Source organism: Hyaloscypha bicolor, assembly GCF_002865645.1.
Source record: "Hyaloscypha bicolor E unplaced genomic scaffold K444scaffold_39, whole genome shotgun sequence".
NCBI classification, from domain to species: Eukaryota; Fungi; Ascomycota; class Leotiomycetes; order Helotiales; family Hyaloscyphaceae; genus Hyaloscypha; species Hyaloscypha bicolor.
The window spans coordinates 444,476-453,948 of record NW_020194541.1 but is presented as its reverse complement, the minus strand read 5'-3'; the positions used below and the strand labels follow the sequence as shown (position 1 = coordinate 453,948).

At 42.9% G+C, this 9,473-nt stretch overlaps 1 protein-coding gene across 1 annotated transcript; it reads left to right on the top strand.

Moving 5' to 3' along the window:
- The first annotated feature begins 3,168 nt into the window (after positions 1-3,168).
- K444DRAFT_307530 (uncharacterized protein) lies at positions 3,169-4,285 on the top strand. The gene has a single exon (XM_024871779.1). The coding sequence runs from the start codon at positions 3,517-3,519 to the stop codon at positions 4,081-4,083; it is 567 nt and encodes a 188-aa protein (XP_024741122.1). The 5' UTR covers positions 3,169-3,516; the 3' UTR covers positions 4,084-4,285.
- Positions 4,286-9,473: the final 5,188 nt, after the last annotated feature.

Genomic DNA, 9,473 nt, shown 5'->3' with positions numbered 1-9,473 from the left:
GAGGCTATAAAGGAAGCGCATGGTGGGCCTACAAAGTACTAAGCAGAATATAAAGTAGAAAGTGGGAATAGCTTCAATTGAACTGGAAAGCGGTGAAGACTCAATTGCGTGCCTTTAGTGGAGTAATGTGTGTGTGGAGATGGTAGCGAATATTGGACCCACTATAAGTGTTTAGGGGGGGGATAGTATAAGTGTATTGTTCTTCTAGAAACTTCTACGAGTAGTACGAACCTGCTTTTCGCTCTACCTTGAGCTACATGCCCATCCCCATCTCCATTACCGCAGTAAGTTGTGGGATTTGTGCAGCAGTGTACCTACATGATGATGTACGTTCTTCCTTACCACAAGATGTGCCTCAATGATAGAAAGAGATGCATAGCTCCCTTAATATAGTGCAGATAGCCGCCATGATTTTCTGCAGTGGCTTGCCGCGATCGACTGGTCTAGCGCAGCTCGTACTATACAGGTTGGGTCAAGGTTGTGCGCTCAGCTGGACGACAGCCTCGCGGCATGGCGTGGTTTAGGGCAGGATTTTAGGCGGTAAGTGGTCAAAACACTCGAGTACCAGAATACCAAAATTATAAAATTTAAAGCCACGAATCGCATGCTACTTAAAATTGGGCTTGGAATTGCACTAAAATTATATTTAGACTCGTACTTACTATTAATAGGAGCTCTTTATATATTGTAGTGAGCTGCCCCCCGCCCAAGAGCTGCCCCCCAGGAAGCTTCCCCTCCAGAAACTACCCCTCCCCCCAATTCCAAGAGCTGCCTTCCAAGAAGCTCTTTATATATTATAGTAAGCTCTTTCCCAAAGAGCTCTTTATATATTACAGTGAGCTGCTTCCCAGAGAAAAGATATAGGTGGAAGATAATATAAAATTAGTAAGGTGTGCCTCAAGTCTTGAGGCTCAATTAAATCTGTAGTTGCCTGAGGCACCCCAGTTTCGCCGAGGGAGCTATCTTCCAGAAGCTGCTCCCCCTCTCCCTTCCCCTCTCCAGGAAGCTATTCCCAGGAAGCTCTTTATATGCGATACGTAAAAAGTTCCTTGGGGAATAGCTCACTGCAATATATAAAGAGCTCCTTAGAGGAAGTAGCTTTCTAGGGACAGCTTCTTGGGGGGCAGTTCCCTTGGGACAGCTCTCTGGGGGCGGCTTTCTTGGGACAATTCACTGTAATATATAAAGGGCTTTTTAGGGGCAGCTTACTATAATAATATATAAAGAACTTCCTGGAGGGCAGCTCTTGGGAGGGGGGGCCGGGGGGCGGGGGGGCGGGGGGGCAGCTTCTGGGAAGGGGGCTCCCTGGGGTGCAGCTTACTGCAATACGTAAAGAGCTCCCATTAATAGTAAGTGCGAGTCTCAGTATAATTTTAGTATAATTCCAAGCCTAATTTTAAGTAACATGCAATTCGTAGCTTTAAATTTTATAGTTTTGGTGTTCTAGTGCTCGAGTGCTCGAGTACTCGAGTGTTTTGACCACTTACCGCCTAAAATCCTGCCCTAGTGGTTGCGCATCATCGCTACAGTCGCTTGCAATACCGGCCTCCCCTCCCCACGGGCTTGGAAATTTTCTTTCTTCCTGTCAAGCAAGGGGGTCCTGAGTCTCGCGACTACCTTTAACTCCTAAGTCGTGATTTACCATATAAAGGACAGCCACAGTGGCTCGGGTGGAGCTGCGGAGAGAGAGCTATCCGCACAGCTCTAAAAAGGAAGGATAAGTGAGAGGAATAAGGAGGAAGCCACCTATCTCAGAAACAAACCGTCGTCTACAGCTTGGGTGGGCACAAGAGCAACCCCCCCGACCGACGAGCAATGGGATGGGATATCTTAGACAGACGAGAGCCGGGTACAACCAGGGTATTACAAAAGGCAGTGGTGTACGAGGAAGGTCAGGCTATCAGAGCTCTTTCACCCTCATTGTGTATAATACAAGTGGCAGAGGAGAATTAGGTGGTGTTTTGGGCGTATATAAGTGGGGAATATGATAAGGGGGTAGGCTTGTTCAGGCTTGGCAATGATACCTGAGGTATCAATACCGGTATCAATACCCCCTAGTATCAATCAGTATTGGTAGGATCGATCCGTATTGATCCGGTATTGATCCTAAGCGAGAAATTTGCTAAGTACCTTACATAGTAAATTTATATGTAGAGGTACTTTCCTTTAATAGCTAGCGAGGGGCAAGGAATACCAAAAAAGTCGACTTTTTTAAAGTCCTTAAAAAAATTATAAAAATATCTAAAACTATTAAAGCAGTGTTCTTAATTATAATGCTATACTTACTTTTTTAATTAAAGGTAATAAATATAATAAGATTTGTAGTTAAAGGGGTTAGACAGGGGGGTCTGCGATTCTCGCTTAGAATCGATTCTGGTATCGATAGTATTGATACCTTACGATTCTGGTATTAATACGGATCAATACCCAAAATTAGGTATCATTGCCAAGCCTGGGCTTGTTCTGGGAGAAGGAGGACATTAATGCACTCCTTACTGCTCCTACCTGTGCATCTAGGCTGCCCTAAGGCTTATGCTAGATACCAACGTTGACGATTACCTAGTCCAGATACTTCCTCTGCTTGGCATAGGTATAAGCACTACCAAATACGGTCCCAGAAGCCCAAAAGGCGCCAAGAATACCGCAACTGCAATACCAGGCTGGCCATACGCCGGCCCATCCGACGCAACATAGAGCCCGAACAAAAGGCCCAGCGACAGAAGTAAAGACGCCGTTCCCCAAATGCACCAGAATACGAAGAAGTCGAACTCGAAGGATATGACAAACCCCCAGCCCAGAGCAGTTGGCGTGGCCGGATCAGTCCTTAGCTCCTGCCTCAGCTTCTACGGGACGTATTTCCAGTACGTGACCGAACTCGGCGTGTGCGCGAACTGGGATGGGTTACGTACAGCGTCCGTAAGTATTGATGTCGCCAACTTGGGTTTTTGGAATTCGTTTGGCTGGGGGACCGACCACTTATCTGCTGGACAGCGGTCTGTCCAGGGTGGTGGTTATGGTTGGTGTTCGTTTGGGAGCTTTCCCTTGAGAGCCAGGCCGTCGTCGAGACTGACGTCGTTGGATGCGCCGTTGAAATGAGTGAACTGTACGGACGTTAGCTCTATGTGCAGATACCTAGTTAGCCTCCAGGTCCGCGGGGCCTAGGAACTAGCTAGACTCGAGGTAGGTATGTAGGGAGCCTAAGCAGTCTGGTTCTGCTCACCTCGTAGTACTCAGCCTTTAATACCCGCAGGGGGAACAGGAATCGAACAGGTCCTCGCGATGCCTGATGTATGCCTATTACGGTGCGTACCTTGTTGAACATAGTTTTGTCTGTAACCTCTAACGGCGCACCTGCCTGGCCCATGAATTTGGCATGGCGCAGCCTCTACCCACCCGGTCGCCCCAGAGGTAAGCAGATGAATATATTGTGCGGGTCGTTCTGTTGGTTATTTTGGGCTGCGCCATCAGGGTCCGCCTCAATGTTGGGAGCGTCCTGTGCTGGGGCGGCAGTATCATATGCCACGACAGCAGGACCTGCATCTGGATTACTTCCCGTATCGACTCCAGGCTCCTGCTCTACGACAGCGGGTGTGTGTCTTGCTGCCTCTGGTTCTTTTGCGACGGGCTCGAGGCTCTGCCCAGGTGCATCGAGGTTCTGTCCTCCCTCTTCAGGGCTTACAACCTTGTCGGACCAGGGTGAGTTGGTGGTGCGAATGTCCAGTACAGATCCAGGAGTCTGCTGGTGAGTTTGCGCATCGGGCCTCTCCTTCACATCCGAGTTCGGTACCACCATGGCCTTTGGACCTAGCAGCACCAGTTGCTCTTCATGAGTGCGGGGTGGGGGTGGGGTATAGAGACCAGAACTTCTTGGAATTGACCGTAGAGGATATAATGGCCCATCGTCGTTTTCATCTTCGCTTTCAAGTAAATCAGGCGAAACCACGGCCTTTGGCCGGGCTAGCTTCTGCTGCTCTACAGGTTGCTCTTCGAGGCCTTTTTCCGTCGCATCTGGGATGGACAGAGCCACGCTCTTCGGTTATTGTATCGCCGGCTGCTTTCCGGCACCTTTGCCTGGTGGACTAGTTATAATAAGCTCTGCTAGGCTTTCCCGAAGGGTCTCCCAGGCTTTGCTGTGACGTATGAATTCTTCCACGTTTTCAAGACTGGACAATTCCTCCTCTTGTTGCTCGGCAGTGGGTTCCTTGTCCGGCTCGACGTCGTCTTCCTCAGCCATTTCAGGTACGAACAACCCTTGGAGTATATTACTGCCTGCTGCTAAAGACTTTCCGGACTCCTGTGCCATATCCAACATGTATTGGAAGTACGTGTTAAATCGCTCTATTATCATTTTTCGATACTTCTTGGGCTTTCAACTGAACAAATACTGCGGCTTGTCTCTACTCTTTTGTAGTTGCTTCTTTCGCCAGGTTTTTGCTGTACGCACTCAGTAACAGTCGAGACTCTTTGTAACTGGGTCCATCCCTTGCTACTCGATACCTATATCTAAAAGAACTACGAGGTCGTCGTCAACCAAGAGTAGCCTTTTGAGCTGCCAGATGGCTGGTTCGGAGATGGCTGGTTCGGTAGAGGTTACGGACCGTTGCGTCTGAGAGGTTTCGCTCGTTACAGTACTGAAAATCGGGCTGGATCGTCCGGAAGCGGGCGACGAGGTACCAAGGCTTGCAACGTCGGCGTCATCTGAGTTACCTTTGACAAGGCCAGGGGCTCTTGAGATTTGTATCGAAGATTCTATGGGTTGCGGGGATACTGGTGAAGCAGTAACTTGTTGCGACTCAACCGCTCTTGTACTGACCTCTGGCGATTGGTTACTACCATTATCTAAGTTAGTATAATGGTCCCTAGTTTCGTTATCCTTAGTATCGAACATGATCCTGCGTATATAGTTTAAGACGACGGGGGTAGTAGGCAGTTAGGGTTCAAGGTTGCTGCCAACAAGTGTCAGAGCAAGGGGATGAGCTTTCGTCTATGGCTTGACCAAATTCCGTGTTTCCTTGTCAATTTGGATCTCTTTGAGGGCTGTTGAAGATATACTCAGGGCGATATCCATAAGTTCCCATCCTCTGAGAACTTATCTACCCATAACGACCCGACGGTCCTTGGCGAAGAATTGAGTATCCCGCAATGCCTCCAGCGACCTCAGAATGCGTCTGATCAAGTCTTCGAAGAGTAACCGTTTACTTGGATGGTCCCGGAGTACCATCTGTCGAGACTCTATGATGGCTCGAAGTGCCGAGGGACTGCTGTCTGGGGAAGGCGTCGCGTAGGGCAGCTTGCTTAGCAGGATGTCTTTGTCTGTTTCATGGGCTGCCCAAATGTGTGCCATTTGGAGCGCGAGACTTAGCTCGGAGACTATCCATATTTTGCGATTTCCGTGTCATATAGAATCGACTTTTGGTCTTTTGCGAACAGAATCAGGTTCAGAAGATCGACCTCGAGGACGTGTGGGGGCTTGAGTGATATGGGTTTCCAGGTATGTGGGATGCCAATACCCCGAATTCCGAAGTTCAGCCCGACTGTGACCCTTTCGACTTTCCATTTGACCTCTCCCAAGTCGGAAAATGCGTTGTTCTGAAAGCCTGAATATTTCGTCCCAAAGTAGGCATCGGGAGTCAAGGCCAAAGTGGTCGGGGCTAAGCGGTGTATGCCAGGCTTTGAAATTGATATGTTCAGAGAACTGAATAGAACAGAATAAAGACTGCTCCTCTCGGTGCTACCAGCTCCAAAGCTCCCGTCTTTCTGGACTCGCGAGATTGAGGAAAGTCGATATGCGCAACAGATTACCTTCGTGAAGATGCAGTTGATGGCTAACGATCATAGAGGGTCAAAGCTGAAGAAGGTTGGCGGTTAATTATGCTGCCCTACCCCGCTGCCCGATACAAGGTATTACGCCACTTGTGAGACAAGCTTTGCATCCCTACGTCCTGTCGTCGACCGTAGTGTGACCTCACAGCCACGATATATCCAGGCTCAGCAAAAATACCTGAGGCATTGATACCGGTATCGATTCTACTGGTATTATTCAGGTATTACTAAGTATCGATACTATCGATACCGGAATCAATTCCTTTACGAAGATCACGGCATAAAGTATCGGGAATACAGGGCATTATTTTATGAAGGCCACTAAATGCCCTGTAAGGTCTTACTTTAATCTCCCTGTAGCTAGTCCTAGTTCCCTGTAAGCCCTGTAAGGGTCCCCTGAAATGTGGCTTACCTCGCTAAACCTCCGATTTCGATTATTTTTTGATCAGTTCGATTCTATCTTATAAAAATAACTATCTAATATATAATCACTTTCTCTTGGCCCTTGTTCCCACCTTCTTAACACTTATTCCCCCCTTATCTCCTTTATATAATCAGGAATTACTGCAATCCACTCTTGAATCTTGCTCTGGGGAAGGTCTTCCCAGCATTTCTCCCACCTCACTCTCAGCTTCTTTCTATTACTAGTAGGTCCCCGCTTGGTAGTCTCCTTTTTCATCCAAAACCAGGCTTTCTCAATTGCATTGAGATCAGGTGAGTTTCCTGGCCAGTGTATCTTTATAATCTTCATTAGAATTCAGAACAAAGTGTGTGTAGAGAGGTGTGCATTAGGGTTAATTATCCCCCCATTACTCGCTACTAATTAGTGGACTCGCCTATATTTATGGGCGTTTGGGGGCGTTCAGTACCTGTCAAGCTGCATAAGCCCATATTAAGCCTTCAGGGCACTTTTAGTAAGCTTATAGGGGCTTACAGGGGACTAGGACTAGCTACAGGGAGATTAAAGTAAGACCTTACAGGGCATTTAGTGGCCTTCATAAAATAATGCCCTGTATTCCCGATACTTTATGCCGTGATCTTCGTACCGCTTTCTACCCCACACCCTTTAATTTTTACTCTCTTCACTTCTCTCATCTCACATCAGAATTCCATTTGGATCACACTCTCAAAATATCTTCTTTATATAAGCTAGACTCTTCCTTTATAGCTTCTGCTGCTTTAGTAGAGCTAGAATCAACTATAACTTCCCAGAGCCGAAAATGGAGAGCCGCTATTTGGAAGCACTATTATAAACCTACTGAGAAGGAGAACCAAGCCAATCTTTACTATACTTACTATACCGATTCAACGAGATTACCATATAGTATTTCTCTTTTAGAGAATATAAAAAAGCATATAAAAGTCACCTATAAAATTGCTATTAAGTATACTTTGAGTAAGAATCAAGTAGTAGTCAATTCGCAATTAAAGCAATATTATTATTAAGCTACTAGATCAAGCGAGCAAGAAGAGCTTAATACCGAGATCCTAAAAGCCTATCTAAATACCTCAATTATTACGGAAGCCTTGATTACTCTTATTATCATACGGAATCTATCCTATACTCTTATTAAATAGCCAGAGTTCTATACCTTTTGCCAAGTACTTAATCGAGCTATTAAGGGCAAAATTACAACTTCTTATTCAGGAATTACTAGCTCAGTAAAAGAAGCTTAGGAGCGGTACCAGGATACCATACAACGAGTTCTCCAGGCTATATTTTTACTTATTTATATCTCTTTTAATATCTGGATCTCTTCAAATCAATTGCTTTTACTTGCAATCTATAGCCATTTTACTATATATAATAGAAAGTAATAAAAGGCCCTTCTCGCTTTAAAAAAGGTTTCTGGCCATAGCTCAGAGGCTCAAATAGTAATCTTTTGGCTAGTTCTTTAAGATTATAGTATTACTTATAAGCTTGGAGCTATTATAAGTAATAATACTTCTATAAATAATATTTTTTATTAACTGGTTCAAAAGGAGTTTAAGGATAAGCTTAGCTTGAATTAGAAGGCAGATTACTGGCGTATTTGCTATTTGAGCCATATTATTAATCTGGTTATATAAGCCTTTTTATTTACGAATCAGGTTAGCTTGGAAAGTCTTAATTTATACGATAAGCAGGAGCAAGCTAGAGTCTTTAATATAACAGAGGTAATAAGGGCTCAGTTTAAGCTAATGGGTTCCCTTGGCCAAATATATAATATTATAATTCATATTTGTAGATTAGCTAGAAGAATAGAGGAGTTTTATATACTTGCAAAAAAACTGATTCTAATAGATAATTATATGAGATAAAATAGCTAGTATTAGATACTTTATATACTGCTTGACTTAAGGCCTGTAGTAGAAAGGTATTATTAAAACCATAAAAAGGAGCTTGAAAAGGATATCTTAACTCCCAAAAATGAGAAAAAGCTTTATATAATTAAGGAGTTTCTTGAACTCTTTATACGAGCTACTCTTACTACTAAGGGCTCAACTTCCCTTGATTCTACTCTCTTTATAATATATATCTTAATTAAATACCTTTAAAAAGAGAATATAAGTTCTCCTTTTCCCTTATATAACTATACTAATTCTAATAAGCTAAATATTAAAAGAGAAAAGATATAGAGGAAAGGGACTTTCTTTACCGAATTAAGGCAGTATATAGTATTTCGGACAATTATTATATAAGAATTAATATATCCCCAATTTATACTACTATATTAATCTTAAATCCTTGTAATTATATAAAGTATATTGAAATATATTAGCTAAAGAAATAGTTAAAGCCAGTTCTAGCTAAAATTAAGAAGCTTTGGAAGAGATATAGGAAAGGGGCTATTATTATATTTATTTTACTAGCTTTTTCGTATAATAAATTGTTTTATAAAAGACTAGAACTAGATATATATAATTGCATTACTTTATCTCTTATAGTAAGAACTCGGCCCGCAAGTCGAGACGAGTTTAAGGACTATAACTTACTAGAATCGTATAATTCTGGTAAAAAGGGGGCTTTTATATAGTAGTACCAGGATATATAAAAATAATACTAGCTAAGGCTCTTTCTTATAGCTATTAATATCCTCTCAATTCCACTAATAAGCAATGAGCCAGAGAGAGTATTTTCAGGGGAATATTATATAGTAAGCTGGAATAGGATATAATTAGAGACAGAGATAATTGAAATACAAGAGTACTTAAAATATTAAAAGAAAAGCGGAATTCTAAATACTTTCCTTAAAACTAGCTAGAGGAAAATCAAAAAAAGGCAAATATTAAGAGCTTAATATAATCTATTAGATATTATATAAAAGCCAGGTAATTATATAATATAATAAGAGTAGTTCTATTTATTTATTTATAATAGAAGAAATACTTTGGCCAAAGTAATATTTAGGCTTTGAAACCCGGCTACTTTATATAATTTGAAAGAATTTAGGCTATTTTCTATTATTGCCCTCTCCTCTATTATTATTAATGTCTCGAATACTATATTTGGGTCATATAACTACGACGAATATAGTTACTATATACTCTATACCACTCTCCTCTAGGAACCCTTAAGTATTTCTCAAAAATGCCTTAACTATTTTGGCAAGTAGTATAAGAAGTACAAATATTAACTTGGCTATTATATTATTTAATATAGATTATAT